Source organism: Pyrgilauda ruficollis, unplaced genomic scaffold, assembly GCF_017590135.1.
Source record: "Pyrgilauda ruficollis isolate IOZ18807 unplaced genomic scaffold, ASM1759013v1 scaffold10, whole genome shotgun sequence".
In the NCBI taxonomy this organism is placed as follows: domain Eukaryota; kingdom Metazoa; phylum Chordata; class Aves; order Passeriformes; family Passeridae; genus Pyrgilauda; species Pyrgilauda ruficollis.
The window spans coordinates 8,666,783-8,683,617 of NW_024508101.1; the positions used below are offsets into that span (position 1 = coordinate 8,666,783).

The 16,835-nt window shown below is 44.0% G+C and overlaps 2 protein-coding genes across 2 annotated transcripts in view; one reads left to right on the plus strand and one right to left on the minus strand.

Annotated features, from left to right (window-relative positions):
- Nucleotides 1–202: 202 nt before the first annotated feature.
- On the plus strand, nucleotides 203–4,333 carry PDHB (pyruvate dehydrogenase E1 subunit beta). Its single transcript, XM_041462381.1, has 9 exons — nucleotides 203–369; nucleotides 522–629; nucleotides 701–763; nucleotides 847–882; nucleotides 995–1,280; nucleotides 2,041–2,151; nucleotides 2,785–2,876; nucleotides 3,155–3,296; nucleotides 3,590–4,333. Exons 1-9 carry the CDS (start codon nucleotides 241–243, stop codon nucleotides 3,733–3,735), a joined length of 1,113 nt encoding a protein of 370 aa, XP_041318315.1. The 5' UTR covers nucleotides 203–240; the 3' UTR covers nucleotides 3,736–4,333.
- Nucleotides 4,334–4,903: 570 nt separating this feature from the next.
- Nucleotides 4,904–16,835, minus strand: part of PXK (PX domain containing serine/threonine kinase like) — a 32,778-nt gene continuing 20,846 nt past the window's right edge. Inside the window, 7 exon segments of the mRNA XM_041462368.1 lie at nucleotides 4,904–5,911; nucleotides 5,914–5,945; nucleotides 12,314–12,373; nucleotides 13,262–13,331; nucleotides 13,944–14,030; nucleotides 14,426–14,503; nucleotides 15,335–15,383. Of these exon segments, the coding sequence (XP_041318302.1) occupies nucleotides 5,750–5,911; nucleotides 5,914–5,945; nucleotides 12,314–12,373; nucleotides 13,262–13,331; nucleotides 13,944–14,030; nucleotides 14,426–14,503; nucleotides 15,335–15,383 (538 nt within the window). The 3' untranslated portion in view covers nucleotides 4,904–5,749.

Genomic DNA, 16,835 nt, shown 5'->3' on the forward strand with positions numbered 1-16,835 from the left:
GGGGCCGCCCGGCGCTTCCGGCCCGTCCCGGCGGGCGCGTCCCCGCGGGGCTGCGCGGGCCCGGCCGGGGCGTTCGGGCGCGCGCCACGCGCGGCCCCGCGGGGGTCCCCGCACGGCCCCGGTGCCGGAAGTGGCGCAAGAAAGCCGCGCGCTTCTCGCCGCCGCCCGCGCGCCGCGGGCGCTCTCGCGAGAGCCGGGGAGGCGGGGCCGGGCGGCCCAGGGCGAGAGGACACGGGCAAGATGGCGGCGGCCCTGCGGCACCTGGCGCTGTGCGCCCGCCTCGCCCCGCGCGGCCGCAGCGCCGGGACCCCGCTCCAGCGGCTCCAGCAGCGCAGGGGCCTCCGCCTCTCCGCGCCCGCCGCCATACAGGTAGCGGGGCGGGCTGCCCCCGGAGAGGGGCTCGCGCCCCTCAGGAAGGGTCCGGCCCCGGGGCGGGCGGGCGGGCGGTGAGGTGACTTCGCCCCTGGTTTGAGGTGACTCCCGGCGGGTCCCCGCTCAGCGCGCCTGCCGCTGTCTCGCAGGTGACGGTGCGGGACGCGCTGAACCAGGCGCTGGATGAGGAGCTGGAGCGGGACGAGCGCGTCTTCCTGCTGGGCGAGGAGGTGGCACAGTACGATGGCGCCTACAAGGTACGGGGGAGACGTTGGCGGCCCGGGAAGGGGCTTCGGGCGGGCCCTGACTCCTTTCTCCTGCCCTGCAGATCTCCAGGGGTCTCTGGAAGAAGTACGGGGACAAAAGGGTGATCGACACCCCGATATCCGAGGTGAGGCTGCCCTCTCTCCTGCCCTGGTGATCCCTCCATCAGCTGCTCCCTGGTCCTCATCCCTTGGTTTCCCTCTCTTTCAGATGGGCTTTGCAGGAATCGCTGTCGGTGCTGCTATGGTTTGTACATTTGCATTCCTCTACATCTGGTTTTAAAAATGAAGCTGTTTTTACGTCAAAAAACATATATCGCGTTTTTATGTCAAAAACCACATTTCGATACATTCAATAGGCAGGGTTGAGACCGGTGTGTGAATTCATGACGTTCAACTTCTCCATGCAAGCGATCGATCAGGTGATCAACTCCGCAGCCAAGAGCTGTTACATGTCCGCCGGCTCCATCTCGGTGCCCATCGTGTTCCGCGGCCCCAACGGCGCCTCGGCGGGCGTGGCCGCCCAGCACTCGCAGTGCTTCGCAGCCTGGTACGGACACTGCCCCGGCCTCAAAGTCGTCAGCCCCTGGAGCTCAGAGGATGCCAAAGGGCTGCTGAAAGCATCCATCCGGGATGACAATCCAGGTGAGCACGAGCGGCTCGTAGCTGTGGCACTCAGTCCTAACGAATGTCTGGTTTGCACCACAAAAACAAGGATTGGTTAAACCATAAAGCACTCAAGGTTGACTTACTGCAGTTGTAGGTACACAGAAAGACACAGAGGGATTCATGGTTTCTCTAATAGTCCCCTGGACTGATTCTGTGCTGCTGCCAGGTGCAATTTTAGAGCTAGTTTGGTATCAACCAGGAAACCTGGAAGCATTTATAAATCTATCATAAAAGGGTTAAAAAGGGTGAAGATGAGTTAGGAGAATTATTATATTCCTGCACATATAGTGCCTGTGTAACTCAGTTTTACAGACCATGGAATTCAGATGATAAATTCAGAATGTCCTTATTCAAGAGCAGGGCAACCTTTGACTTTCTATTTTCACAAACAGTAATTAAAAGTAGGAGACTTTTCTAAAACTAGTGATTTTATTGTCATGTAAAATAAAATTATTTTTATTTAACATGACATTTATTATATTTATTTTACATTACATATATTTATTTTACATAAAAGTAAAAGAGCTCACCTAATTTCAGAGAAGTTGTAGAAGTTTTTTAAATAATTCATTATTGAAGTAAAGACTTTATTTACTTTTTTTTAAATTCCTTCTGCAGACATAGTCCTCACTCCCTTGTTGTGTGGGTTTACTGTCTTGAGCTGCAGGACTGTTAATGCTCAGTGCAGGCCTGTGCCTGCAGGTGTACACACTAATCCAATTGTGTTTCCTTCTAGTTGTGATGCTGGAAAGTGAACTACTCTATGGTGTTCCCTTTGAAATGTCTGAACAGGCACAGTCAAAGGAATTTGTTATTCCCATTGGGAAAGCTAAAATAGAAAAGCCAGGTAAGCTGAGAATGCATTTGTTTCTCTATTAACTGACATGCTTGGAGACTTTTCTTAACCTCTCATCTATTCAGGGTACTGCTATCACAGGGCACAGAAAAGTATTTCAAATGTTAAGTGTTCAAATATTCTTTTATCCGTTAGTGTGGTTTCATGTTCTGCTGCCCTTACAAGGAAGTATTACCTGATTGTCCCTATCTCAGCTTAAACTATACCCTTCTAAAGGATTCCATAAAGGATTTGTTCTGTAGTACAGATTGGGTAGGTGATGGCTGAAACAGTTTTTTCCTCACCTAAGTATGTGATTTTGGTCAAAAATGCAAAAAGAGATCACTGTGGTGTTGCAGCCCACTTGTTCATAATTTACCTCTGAATTATATGAGCATTTGAATAGGATAATCTGAAAACTGTATTAAATACCTCTTCAGTTCCCTGAGTTCAAGGGCAAAATCTGTGTCTTAACATGGTCCTTCCTCTCTTCATACTATGATAAATTCTGGGCTCATTATTTCAAACAAACCTAAGAACCTTAAATTTGCAAGTGAATCCTAATGCTACCTTGAAAGGAGCCTGAGGTCTAGAAAAAAGCTTTAAATCTCAAGAGGATTTTTCTAACACTTGGTTCTGTTCTAGGAACTCATGTTACATTAGTGGCACACTCAAGACCTGTTGGCCATTGTTTGGAAGCAGCTGCTGTACTTTCTAAAGAAGGTGTAGAGTGTGAGGTGAGTGGGGTTTGGGTTACTTTTCTCTTTCACTGAAGTGGGGGGAAAAAAGCCATCTTCTTGTTCAAGCTCTGCAAAACTTCAGTGTATTACCTACGAGGGTCTTAATACTTACAAGTGCCCTAACAGCATGTGCCTTTCACATTTCTGAGTTAGAAATTTTATCAAGTCTTGTCTTTGGAGTCAGAACAGCTGAAAGTGCTGAGGGGCCCTGTCCCCAGGCAGTGGTGGCTGACAGGCTGAGGCCACAGCCAGGCTCACACTGCCCCTTGCCCCAGGTCATAAACCTGCGAACCATTCGACCGATGGACATCGAAACCGTGGAAGCCAGCGTGGTCAAGACAAACCATCTGGTAACTGTGGAAGGAGGCTGGCCCCAGTTTGGAGTGGGAGCTGAAATCTGTGCCAGGATCATGGAAGGTACTCAGTTTCACAGTACATTGATCTCATTCCCTACTCTAAATCCTGATTATTCCTGATGAAGCCAGGCAAAAGCAGAGTTAGAGGTTACATCAGATGAGCTGGTGCTGTCTTACTCTAGAGATTTTCACAGGGTGATGACCAAACCCCAGAGTGCGTGAACACCAACAAGCCAGAACACTGCTTTCTGGAATATTAGAGCCACAGGAACAAAATTGTTTAGAGTCAGATTCAGAAATTGAATCAAGATAAAAGCATAGTGCTTGGCAACCTGACACTGTCTTCTGTTTCAGGACCTGCCTTTAACTACTTGGATGCTCCAGCTGTCCGTGTCACCGGTGCTGATGTCCCCATGCCTTACGCAAAGATCTTAGAGGATAACAGCATACCTCAAGTGAAGGATATAGTATTTGCAGTGAAAAAAGCTTTGAATATATAAATTGTAAATAGAAGTTTTAAAATCCTGCTCTACAAGGCATTCTTGGTGTTGGGCACGTTGTATGCATAATTTCTGTTGTATAAGCTCCATGATCTTTTGTACAGTGGGGAAAGTATAGTGACCTCCCAAAATATTTATATGGGGTTACCCCCCAAGCCACACTTCCTGTATGCAACAATGTGGTAATGCTTGTTTGTTCAACAGTACAGCCGGGTTAGTGCAACTGTTTGTGGAGAAACCCTTTTCTAAATTCAGAGAGAAGGAAAAATCCTCTGGTTTTGCTTGCCTTGTAAGTACCAGAGGAGCTGTGTTGAAGCTGCTGCAGCAGTGATTGAGTACAGAGCTGCAGAGAGCAAGAGCAGGCCTTGAATGCTGTACAGCTGCAGGAGCCTGTGGCTGCAAGGCTCCTTAAAGAGGAATGATCAGGCTGATCACTGGAGCCCAGCCTGTCAGTGCAGCAGTTCACTGCAGCTCTGAGCAGAGGCTGTGGCAGCCCAGGGGCTGGGTTAAGAGATGGTGGCTGTGTCTGGTTTGAAGAGCACTCTGCACATGCAGAAAGGCTTCTGTACAAGAGCTGAAATAAAGATCCTGAACCTTTCCACTGTGTGATGGGAAACAATACCTAGTTTTTCTTTACTAGCTGCTATGTAACAGTGATTTTAAAAAAATGCCCAGATGCTTTGCTTTTACTATTTATGTTTTTTGTGGTTTCTTTTTTTTTTTAACTCCCCACCTGGGCTGACAACAGCACACTCTTACTATAGTTCTTGCAGTGCAAAATGAGTTGGTTTATTCAGCTGCACTGGTTTATTCAGCTGCACTGAGCCTAAGCAGGAGGTGTGGACTGTGTATGAAGAGCTGGGACACATTCAGAGCAGCCTTTTGGAGATCACTGCATCCCAGGGAGCTCTGCCAGGCTTCCCTCAGAGCTTCTGGTACAGAGGGAAAGCTGCCTTGAGGAGCTGTGCAGCAGCGTCTGCTCTGCCCCTCAGGTAAATGGGGGGAGAGGATCTTCTGTAAGCAGACAGAAGAGCTTGGGTCCTGTTCCTGAGAGCCAGGAGTACTCCCCAGGGTATTTCCTTTAGCAGAGGTGCTGTTCAGTTCTTGGGAGGTCTGGCTTGGACGTTGAATCCCACCAGAACATAGCCACCGCATGCTGCTGAACGAATTCCATTAACATTTTAATAAAAATGACTGAATATCACAGGTTACATGAAACTTTGTACAGACATTCTCTGCATAGTAACAAACACTGATGTACTTGAATTTAAAAAAATGGATTATCTATAATCCTTTAAAGTGCAATTTGTTTAAGGTTTTAAATCAAAAAGGATCTTTCAATAAAGTTTAAATGATAGAATTAACTTGAAGTAACTTTTCATTTAATTAAATCAACAATAACATCCCAGTGCCCTATAACCTCCCACTTCAACTGCTTCCTCATTTAAAAACACTTTCCCCTAGAGTTGCAGGTAGGATGTCCATTTAAACAAGCTTCATGAGACAGCATTTTAACTCCACCAGGAAACATGGTGGGAATAAGATTTAATTCTCCAGTTCCCTCACCTGTGCAGTATGTTTAAAGGGTTGGATTATGTAAAACAAATTGTTGACTCCATGCAGCAAGAATTAAGATGAGTTACAAGTGCATGAAAAGAGTTGAAAAACTGAGCAGACTAAAACTACATTCCTGTAATTTGAAAAATGGGGTAGGAATGGAGCTAGGAAAAATGCATTCATTTACCATCATCATGGTCATTCCTATTTTCAGATTATTTTATTCAGCTATATAGGAGTTGCTGTACTCCTGAAGCTGTAGCTAGAGAACACAGTTCCTGCAGCCAAGTAAAGACCAGAGTACTTATCCCAGCGTGGCAGGGCAGTGCTGCTGCTCAGGAAAGCTGAAACCAGGTCACGGGAGCTGCAGCTGCTGTGTGCTGGTGGGTCAGTTGCTGGTCAGGAGGGTCAGCACAGGAGGGGGAGAGGGAATTGAATCCTGGAGTGACCAGTGGCCTCAGCTGATCCTGGGAGCACTGTAGTCGCACGTCTGTGTTTTCTTCAGAGTTCCTTTCTGGAAGTTTTGGATGGAGCTGAGCAAGGCTCCTCGGCTTGCGCTGACGTCGGGCCGCGCCGTGGGCGCCTCTGTGCTCGGGGGGGGAGCTGCTGGTGGCGGGGGCGCGGGGGCGGTGCTGGGGGTATGGACGATGCTCCTGGGAAGTTGGGGAGAGAAGATGGAGTTTGATTATGCCAGGGATGTCCTGCCCCAGAGGCCTGCAGCTGCTTGGCCGGACTTGGTCAGTCCTGCACTAGTCCCGTCATCCCTTGAATGCCAGTGGAGTGTGAAGAACAGAACAGATGGAAAATGCCAAAGTGATCAAATCCCTCTATCTGCAGGTGAGTCATGTCATCTGAGATACCTCTGAAATGAGGCCTGGGGGCCCTCAGGACTCAGATGCAAAACGTGACTCACATGTGATCTTGCACCAAGGAAAATAGAGATCGCTGAACTTCCAGGTTCAGCTTCTCCTATTTGTCCCTAGTGAGGCAGTTTGCTCTGTGGGACATGAACAGTAACGAAGACCGGAAGCAAATTTTAGTACCTGTTCTTATGTAACTCACTTTACATTCCAATGAATGAAGAACCACATCACTGTAGTATTTGATGACCATTTTGCTTGGCCAGATTATACTTCATTTTTAGCATACTAACTGCAGATAGAGTTTTCTAGAAGTGTTTTACACTTCCAAAGTTCTGTTTGACTTTCTCCAAATATGTTGTAACGCATGGTTGTTTTGACAGACTGAATGAATCACAACACTGTCACACACACCTCCAGCCTGCCTCTCCTGTTCCCACCTTTGTACTCTGTCCCTTGCTCTCTATGCCAGCCACGTCCACTTTCTGCTTCTCATCCAACCTGAGCCTTCACGTCCTGACTCCCTGGGAAGCCAGAGCCCACAGTGGAACATGCAGCTGGTCCAGCAGTGAGGCCTGCATGGAGCTGTTTCCTGGCAGTTCAGATCCAGGCAAGTGGCCTCCCTCATTTACCCCAGGCACTCTCCCAAGCACCCTGATCTTGTGCAGCTCTGCTGCTGCACATTGCACCATCACTGCTGTGCAAGTCAAATAATAAGGGCCTATCCTGTCTCATATTCTGGAAGGAGTAGGGGCATAATGATTAATATCCTGGTACTGCTCAGCAGTGAATTTGAACTCCTCATGGAGATCATGAGTTATGCCATAGGAAGACTGAAGAGACAAATGGCATCTAACACTTGCTTCCAGTAGCCCTGAGCTACAAAGAGGAATATACTGGTAAGTGGCAAGAACTGTGATACTGGGCAAGTAAAACAACATTAAGGCAACCAAGAGGCTGTTGTTCCTGAAGTAGAACTGCTTGGTGGAAGTGAGCAAATAGTAAGTAATTATGTAACATTGTGCCACTCAGACTCAAAAGGGATTTGATGGAGGATAAGGCTCAACTACAGAAAAAAAGCAGACAAAAGTTCTCTGTGCTCTATTTGTCTCTCAATTCCTCATCAACGATTGTTTTTAGCCTAACAAGTAACAGTAAAAACAGAACTGCTTTTATTAAAACAAGCAGTTGTACTAGATGAAAGACATGATTCAAAACTCCCTCATTTTCTGTCTGTACCAGTCTTTGAAGAAAGACTTTTCCCATATGAGAGCAAGCTCAAAATGCAGAGTATTCACCTAAAGCATCAAATTTTGCCAGTGTACATTAACATGAGCTGTGATTGTAGCACTTCCAGCTCTTCAGGAGAAATTCTCATTGGCATGAAAGCCTTCTGTAAAAACAAAAGCACTGAAGTACACATTGAGCTCATCTTCAGTCTCTTGCCTTCCAGAGGAAATACTCAAGTCCTAATAGAAACACCAGAGATCTGAAACAACTGAAACAATTTAACCTGCCTGTTGCATGTGAATCAACTTCTTTCTGAGGTAACCAAAACTTCACACAATGGCAGCACAAACTGAAATAAATTGCATACCGGGGACTTCTAACTTACACAAATCTGCTTTTTACACTTGCCAAAGATGTACATCAATTTACTGTTAGAAATACTGACAAAACTTTCCCAGCATTAGAGTCCTGTTTCTCTTGTGGATGGATGCCAGGCAAGAAAAACTTGGCACTTGGCCATAGGAAGAACAAGACCAAGAGCAGTCCAAGTTCCCATTTAGTGGCTGAAGTGGTCAGAGCAGGACCCTGCAGGACTGGTGCACCAGCCTACCTCCAAAGAGATCAGGTAAACTGCTGGGAAAGCACCAAGAGCAGCTAATCACAAAAGAAATGGCATCGAAGAAATGCAAGAACTGCAGAGAACAAAGACAAGATTTTTGTCTGGAATTGCAAGGGGAGGCTGAAAGAGGCTATGCAAGCAGTTGTACAAGATGCAATAGGGAATGACCACAAAAGCAGTGGCCAGGGAATACAAATACAGTGGTAACATGGTGAAAGAAGGCACAGGTTTGACACACAGAGGGCAAAAAAGACACAAAATGCTTGGATCACTAAGTATTAGTATGAAGATTCCATGTGGTATCTTCAAATTTGGGTCTGGTTATTTTACAAGAGTAGAAAAGACAGGGAAGTAAGGGCAGAGATCACCTTTCTTCTTGGAAAATTGTTACATTCCTCAGGACTCACTGAAATTGAGCTGCTGACAACATCATGTAGTGAAACCCTTGGGAAACTGATAACAGAGAATTACACCCTTACACTTGAGCTCTGCTGTAAAACATAATACATGCAGGGTTCACAATGGCATCTGACTAGCTGTGAGCATTACATATTGAACCTGTTAATAAAGAAATCTTCAAAAATCTTCAAATCCATTCACTTCAGTTACATAATCAACCCAAGCTGTCCTTCCCTTCTTGACACGAGTGGTGCAAAAGAAATCTGAGTTCACACACATGCATTCATATACATTTACATCTACAGATGAAACTGTTCTGCCCTACAGTGAAATATTTTCCTGTATTTACTAGAAAAAACATTTGAAACAAGTGCTTAGCTATCACTAGGCCCTTCCAATACATACATTGAAGGACGCTGCCAGCAAACACACATTTTATTCATTCATGCAGTTGTAAGAATAGAACACTCAAACAAGAACTTACCAAGGGTTTTTACAGGGACATTTTTGTTAAAAGAGTGTGTTAAAAGGAATAGGAAGTAAATCAGATGCTGTAAACTTGATGCCTGAATTGAAACAAAAACTTAATTATGAATTTAAAGTGACAGCAACTGTGCAAACAGCATTAAAAACTTGGCTGAGAATGGGATGTGAACAAAGAAAATAATTTTAGTGATAGTTTTTAAAGATGCTGTATTTCATTAAAATAATCTGTAAGAACATTCAGATTTTTTTCTTCTATTCCCTCCCAATACTAAGCAACTTCAAGATTTGCATCCAACTGTCCCATTCAGAAACAGAGCATCTTTAAAGAGATAAATCAGCATTAGCTTACTTTTCCGAAAATTCACGTTCAAAATGATGCATGCTCTATTGAAGACAGCAGAGAAAGAGAGAGGACACAAGTTAATCATCCAGTTCTCGTGTCAAAGTAAGAAAAACAGACACTGTTAGCTGAAAAGTTAGTACAGAAGTCAATACATTCTTACTCACTGACAAATATGAGGACAGCAGATTGACTATTTCATAGTACATTTACAATACTTCATTCAATTCTGAAAAATGAACCACAATTTTCCATGCTCTAAGCATTATTATACTTGATCAACAAATACAACATCCATGCTTTCAGTTGCACATGCCACAATTCAAGCTCTACAGGATTAAAGCGCATTTAGAGAGACTTAGAAAGAAATCTGCAGGAAGATTAGCCACAGAGGACAAAATCCATTCAGTTCAAGAAACACTTCCTGCTGTATAAACACCTGTATTCACACTTGTGGTCAGACACACTCAGGAAAAGCACTTCCTAAAGCATTCCACCTGTTTTACAGGAAGGTGAGGGGCAGGAAAGATGCACCATAAGGGTGCCAATGAAACACATGTCATACTAAAGGATTCAGAGCAGCTGGCACAGAAAAAGATTGTTAAGTACAATTCTTTCACTATTCCTGCAGGGAAGTCCAGAGAAGCAAGTGACACCCTCCAAATTTTTCTCTGTTGAAAGAGATCTTGCTGTATCTTACAGGCTTATTTGATCTAGAAAATATTCAGTGAAATTTTAAATAATCCATAGCCCACTGTTCTGCACCCCTTCTGATCCTAGCCACTGCTCACAGCCAGAGAGAAAATTAACAGATTTTCACAGCAGAAGCTAAGAATTGTGGGGGAAAAAATCAAGAACCACACCAGGAGAATGTCAGAAACACAGGATGTTACATTAGACTCACTTGCATGATCTAACAATGCCTTTCAAATATGTTATTTAGCCAAGAAGCTGCAACACCACCAGCCCAAAACATTCTCACCAGTGAGAACAGCCCATGAGAGCCAAGGTCTCCAGAGGCACCTTCCCCTCAGAGCAGCCATGCTCTCAGCCCTACAGCTGCCATCAGACAGCAGAAGCCAACCATGGTTTTATTCCTCTCTCTCTTTTCCACTCTCCCAAGCACTCTGCTGCCAGCCAAGCCTCTCAAAGCCTTTGTTCAGAGGCAAAGAACCTCTCAACACGTGAGAAACCCCCTGCAGGAGGTTCCTTCCCCAGGGGTTCCTTCCCCAGGGCATGCCAGCCTGGAGCCCTTCCCCTGTGGTCAGTGTCTCTCCTCACACACCCACACCATCTATGACTAGTTACAGGCCAGGATGAGAGCAAAAGCTTCTCCTGAGGGCACTTTTCCTCACCAGCCTTAGTTCTGCTGTGCTATGGTATCAGCAGGATGCTTTGAGAGGCCCCAGTTCTAACACTGCCATGCCAAACCAGACAGACAGACTGAAAGCCTCGATGCCTTTTTGGGAATCATCTCACCACACTGACACCCATGAGCAGTTTTGGTACAGAGGTAAATATCCTTAGAAAGTACAAGGAAATCAGAAGAGAGAAATGCAAAAGCATTCCTGAAAATGTGACACTTGGCTTTACGCCTCATAAACAGCACCCAAGCCATCAGGTCACTACAGGGCTGATCCCCAAAAGTCATCAAGAGCACACTGGCAGAAGATGACCAACAAACACACTGTGACAATATCCTTTCAACTGAGACAAGTGTTGAGCACAAACCTGAGCTATTTTCATCCACATCTGCACATAAACCTCCATCCCATGCTTAAAACTTGAAAAAGCTTTCAACCAAGTTCCAACAAGTCCAAGTCAGAACACAACTAAACAGTAGTTTTCTAGGGGAAAAAATGCTTTCTGAACATCTGTCCAGTTTGGAGCCACGTTTCAGCTACTTCCTTATGGAAGCCCTGGCAGAACTGGCAACAAATTCTCCAGATGACAGTCAGTGCAGCCAGAGCCAGGCACTGTTAGTGTGCAGCACAGTGACAGGCATTATCTTGCTCAGGCTAACTGGGAGAGTTAGCTCCTACAATACACACTTCCCATGCCCTCAACTTGAAGGAGAAATTACTAATTTGAATTTCAGCATGACTGATTTGAATTACATCACACAGACTGCAGTGTCCTTTGAAAGACTATCTACACAAAGACAAATTTGATTGCATTGCTTTGGTTAATGAGTTGTGCTGTGGAGAAAGTTCCTGGGACTAGAAATCCTATGGCAAAAGTCACCATAAAAAATGGCAATGCCATGGGCTGCTTCCCCTCTAGAAATGTATTCTGTTAACATCTTGTATTATCAATATTGGCCAGTGCTCCTCTTCCAGTCTTTCAGACTGAAGCATATCCACTACTGCTCAATATTCAGATTTGTAATTAAAATTTCAGAGCATTTCCATTGCCCACTCAAGCAGATTCTTCATCACTTCCCACACCTGTCTTAAACATTAGCAAAACTCTCTGCACAGCCACCCAGCAATGTGAAAAACAGAACTGGCCAAAAATAATAAAGATACTATTTTTAACCCAAATCAATCTTGTTTCTAGATTTGTTTCTACAAACTCTACTGGGTTATCAATGGAGTGTAGCAGAACTGGGGAGATTTATGAAGCTTAAGCCACCGAATGTGTCACACCTAAAATTCCTGAAAATAAATCAGAGCAGTACAGGAATAAAAAGAACAAAGAAACAAGAGATGAACAAGTAGTGTTTCAGAGTCAGCAGATCATTAACACCAGAACAAATGCATACTGCAACACGAGGCTCAAAAAATGCCTGGAAAGTTGCAATGTGGGTAGGCCTGGAGTAATACAGGCTTCAAAGCAAGCATGTCCACCCTGGGTAAATCATACCACGTGTATCTCAGAAAGGTTATAGTTACAAAAAGGTTCTCTATGACCCTCAAAAGAGAGCAGGTGCCCACTCAGGCTGCCACAAGGTAACTGATATCTCATGTTCCATCCTCGAAAACCATCATCTCTTGATCATCCTTGGGATAACACCACCACTGAGGGGCAGAGCGGAATAAAAAGCAACATAAAAAAGATAAAAACTGTAATGATTCTTGAACATACCTGCTGTGGAGGGTGGAGTGGGGGATGATGGAGATGTTAAAGGGGAACTCGCCCCAGAGCCTGCTGAATAAAACAACAGTCAAGGAACTACAGCTGTGACACGGCAGTTCAACACAGACCAGACAGATTGCTGGAAGCAGGCCAACTTTATTGACTGAAAATCCAATCCTGCTTCCACATCTTAGGAAATATACCCATTCACAGCAACAGTGGCTTTACAGTACAGAGTATGAGAGAAGCCCCAAAGACATAGGAAATGCACTCAATATTTCTCAGTGGGAAACATTTCTGCTGCTTGGGCTGCTGGAGTACAGCACACAAATTCTGTTCACCTTAAGAGTTGTGACAATGCATTGGTAGGACCCCATCTCTCCTAAGAGATGATTTTCAGCCAGTTGCTCTACTCCACAACAAGCTGCTTTTAGACACGTTTTAGGCAAGCAAATAAACTCTGGTAATCTGTTCATTCCATAGTACCAACCACACCTTTTAACTAAATGAAAATTTGTCAAGGGCTCTGTTGTTTTAAAACTTGGCACTGAAGCAGCGATTTAACACATAATTTTCTCATTCATCTTACCACCTTAGTATGTAACACAGATCACCAGAGAGTCTCCCTGAAGACTGCATTATTTAATGGCCCAAGTAATGGATGTTGTTATTCAACTCAAATATCAAACAGAATGAAGAGACTGATCATTTTTTTTATGAATGGGGCACAGAAGAGAGGAGACATTACCTACAGTTTGGCAGCTGAAAATATAACATTGACAATCTTTTTAAGCCCTCCATTTACTTATTATTAAATACCCAAAACAGTGGAACCAGACTTTGGTAGTCAAATATGTAAAGTGTTGGTAATCCCCAATCTTTTCAGACAGAAGATGACAGTAACAACAAAAAAATTGACACAGCTGTACAGAAGCAAATTCCTCTCTCTGTAGTTACCTGAGTTATTTGAGTTGCTGTATTTGGCCGAGTGTTCTTCCCCACTTTCATTGGCAGAGCGTTTTGACTTCTTTAAAAGGGAGCAGAGGAATGGAAGATAAGAATGAATAATCACTTTCTATGGTAAGGATTGAACTGACACACAGATTTGTAACAGCCATCCACTGTATCACACAATGCTTTTCAACGCTCAGCATCCCCTTCCATACCCAGCACACGCTGATGTGGCTACAAGAGCAGCAAGGCTGCTCCGTGCTCAAATATCTCTAGCCAGGCCCCAGGGAACTCCAGTGCCCTCTGAGCACAAGGGAAAGGAAGGAAACTGACACACACACCCCTTCCCAGAAAAGAAGAGGAACACAGACAGTGCTGCAGGCTCCAACACCTCCCCAGGGAGTGGGAGAGAGCAGAGCAGCTCATCTGGGCAGGAGCTGTTAACCCAGACTGGTTTGTTCAGCAACCTCAAACAGGTTGCACCAATATGCAAGTCAGCTACCACTGTAATTTAAACTTTTTAGCAAATCTATTCCTTAGCTAAAGAAGTGAAAACAACCAGGAAGTAGTGCAGAAAAACACAGGAAGGAGTAGAGTCATGTACATATGGCTAAACCTGTGCATAGTAAACATTACAAGAAGAAACACATTTTTTTCTGTGGGAGAAACCTATTTAAAGATTGCTTACTTTTCGTGCCAAGATCTTCCTTTTCTTTTTTTCTTCTTCAGAGCCATGATGAGATTGAGCTCTTGTCAGCCTTCTGTGCTGGTGAATCTGCAAAATTAAGGAAAAAGACCATAGTAAGATCTCAAATGTTTGAAAACAATGTTTGGAGTATAAGAAAGCACACTGTAGTCACTTTAGATTTCCTCTTTCATTACTAGTTTTTCCTTTATTGTTTCTGGTAGAGGATGGGGACTTGTACTAAAGTTAAAATGATCCTCTAACCTGGGAGCCACTACCTGTGAAACTGCACCTCTTAAAACAGTGAAATGCCATCCAGTCAACAGCTGTTATACAATCCTCATACTGCATTTTTGGGAAAGCAAATCTGCTGGTGAACGCCTTTATTACTCAAAATCACTTTTGAGTAAAAACTCACTTTCTGCATATAAAAGTGATAAGAAGAAATGAAATGTCTGTAGGAAATAAAGAAATGTAGACATTACCAATTTCTGTTCTTCTGTTAATCGCTTTTCTATGCATTCCTTGGAGATTTTCAATGCCTCTTTTAGCTTAGTAGGAATCTAATACAGAATGGGGAACAAAATCATAGCACAAAATGTGATAAAGCACAACTTCACTGATCAAAACTCAACATTCATCTGATGACATTTCTCATCTAAAGTGCCCCAAGATGTGAAACTATTCCTTTACTGAAGCAGTTCACTGATCAAAACTCAACATTCATCTGATGACATTTCTCATCTAAAGCCCCAAGATGCGAAACTATTCCTTTACTGAAGCACAAAAGAAGACTCTAGATGCATGTTTTTCTACTCCAAATCTAGCTACAGATCAGCAGGGACAAAGAAACACCAAACCCTGGAAGGGATACTCTAAAGGCAAGGACATATAACTACTCTGAGACTCCAGTCACATCCCCAAATTTCTTTGAGGCTGCCAAGACAAGACACAGGGCACAAATCCTCCAGGAGAAGCACCCTGGGGGACCAGATGTGGCCCCTGAAATGCCCCAGGGCTGGAGCTGGCAGCAAGGTGCTGATGGGCTCAGGTAGCAAAGCTGGCTTGCACAGGTGCCTGCAAGGTGTTTCCTCTCTCTGCAAGGGACCTGCAGGGCTCAGAGCTCTGCTCAGACAGAGCATCACCCTCAGTCACAAATGGGCTCCAGGCCAGCAGCTGCCCTTGAACACCCCTGGGTCACATCCTGCTCCCCTCCAAGGGGTGGCACAACGGGGACAGTGTGGGGACAGTGTGGCAGAGGAAGCCAAACACAGATGGCAACAGCCATAGAGGCAAATCAAGCCAGCTCTCCTGAACGCCCTCTGTCAATCAACATGTAGCTACCCACATCCTGGCACTCCCACAAACATCAGCAAATCAGTGTTCAACTCTACCTTAAACTGTGGTTTCTCAGAGTTTGTTAGCAGGACGTCACTGAATAATCTGTGAGTTGATAAAAAAAAAAAAGTAAAAAGAGGAATATTATTCCCAAGAGACAGGCAAAACCAGAACAAGAATACTATTGGCACTATTCACTTAAACCCCTCTTTCTCCTTTTGCTTCTCTGTTCTCAACCCTTGGCCACAGATTTTTATGTACTGCTTCTTATTTTCTAAGCACTGCTGTAAGATTAGCAGCACCCAGCCCTCGGAATGTAGCCTCTACTTATGGCTGAGAAAACTGGTTTGTGAAAGGTATTTTGAAAGTGGATAGAACAGGTACAGTTATCCAAGGCAGAGAAAGGTTCCCCCAAAAAATAATACCTTTTCCTTAAGAGTATATGGATTCTTTACTTAAAAAAAAAAAAAAAAATCCGGGGACTTTATTTTAAATTTCACCTAAACAAAATCATTGTTCTTTTTAAAAAACTTCTCTTAGCACAACCCTTGTCTTAGAATTAACAAGGAACGTATGAAAGATCAAGTGAACTTAACATTTGAAAACATCTGCATTCTTGCCTGTCCTTTACAAAAGGCAACTAAAGCAAATATTGTAATATTTTTGCTCTCCCCTCTATGGTATCAGCAGAAACACAATAAATGATTAATCCTTAATAAATGATTAAACAAAGACACTAGAGGGCAATAGTAGTCTGAAAATAAACTGGTTAGTCCATTTCAAGATACTTTGTCCTGGAGAACATGCTAGAAAACTGCGTCAGAAAGACCTCAGTCCTGGCTCAGATAAATATTTCTGAGTTGCTGTTCACTATGGAGAATTATCACAGGCTTATAGTAGAGAAAATGAATTCACATCTAGAATCAAGTTAATTCAGGAGAATGAGAAATTCAGAAATAAAGTCGATTTTAAAATACTTCAAAAATCCATGAAAGTTCATCCTTGTTTACAGGACTTTCTGACCCTTTCAGATTACATGTTCTTATGGTTATAATAAACATATTTAAATTATATTAATGGCTTTAAATTATATTAATTGCATTGCATATCTATGTAGAAGACTTTTCTAAAGAGTATTGGTATGAAGGGAATGTAGTATAATACCTTACATGTCAAATGCAGCTGGGCATAGATTGTTTATTCAACATCTTTAAACACCTGTATATTTCTGTATTCAGAGTTTTCCTACAGTATTTCTACCTTGCTTACATTGTTCTCTCTACCTCGCACCTTAAAAAGCAGAGGAGGGGAGGAGAAGAAGGAATTGAAGGCTGCAGTGACTCTTCCCAGCCAGGAAATCTGAAGCTCAGAGCAGGCTCTAGATGCTCTGCAAGCTGTGCTGTGAGAGCAGACCCGGATTTAGGTATGGACAATCTGCCACTGAGGAGGTCCCAGCTACAGCATCTCACACGAAGAAATAATAAAAGAACCTCCCACCAGAACTGTGGTTCCGTGCTCAGCGTGCTGGTGACATGTCCCAGCATGGGGACAGCAATT

Bases quoted from the DNA above. Each gene is read 5' to 3' on its own strand.
- PDHB (XM_041462381.1), top strand. From the start codon at position 241: ATGGCGGCGGCCCTGCGGCACCTGGCGCTGTGCGCCCGCCTCGCCCCG. The intron at 370-521 runs GTAGCGGGGCGG...GCTGTCTCGCAG, and splicing joins CCGCGCCCGCCGCCATACAG to GTGACGGTGCGGGACGCGCT. The intron at 1,281-2,040 runs GTGAGCACGAGC...GTTTCCTTCTAG, and splicing joins CATCCGGGATGACAATCCAG to TTGTGATGCTGGAAAGTGAA.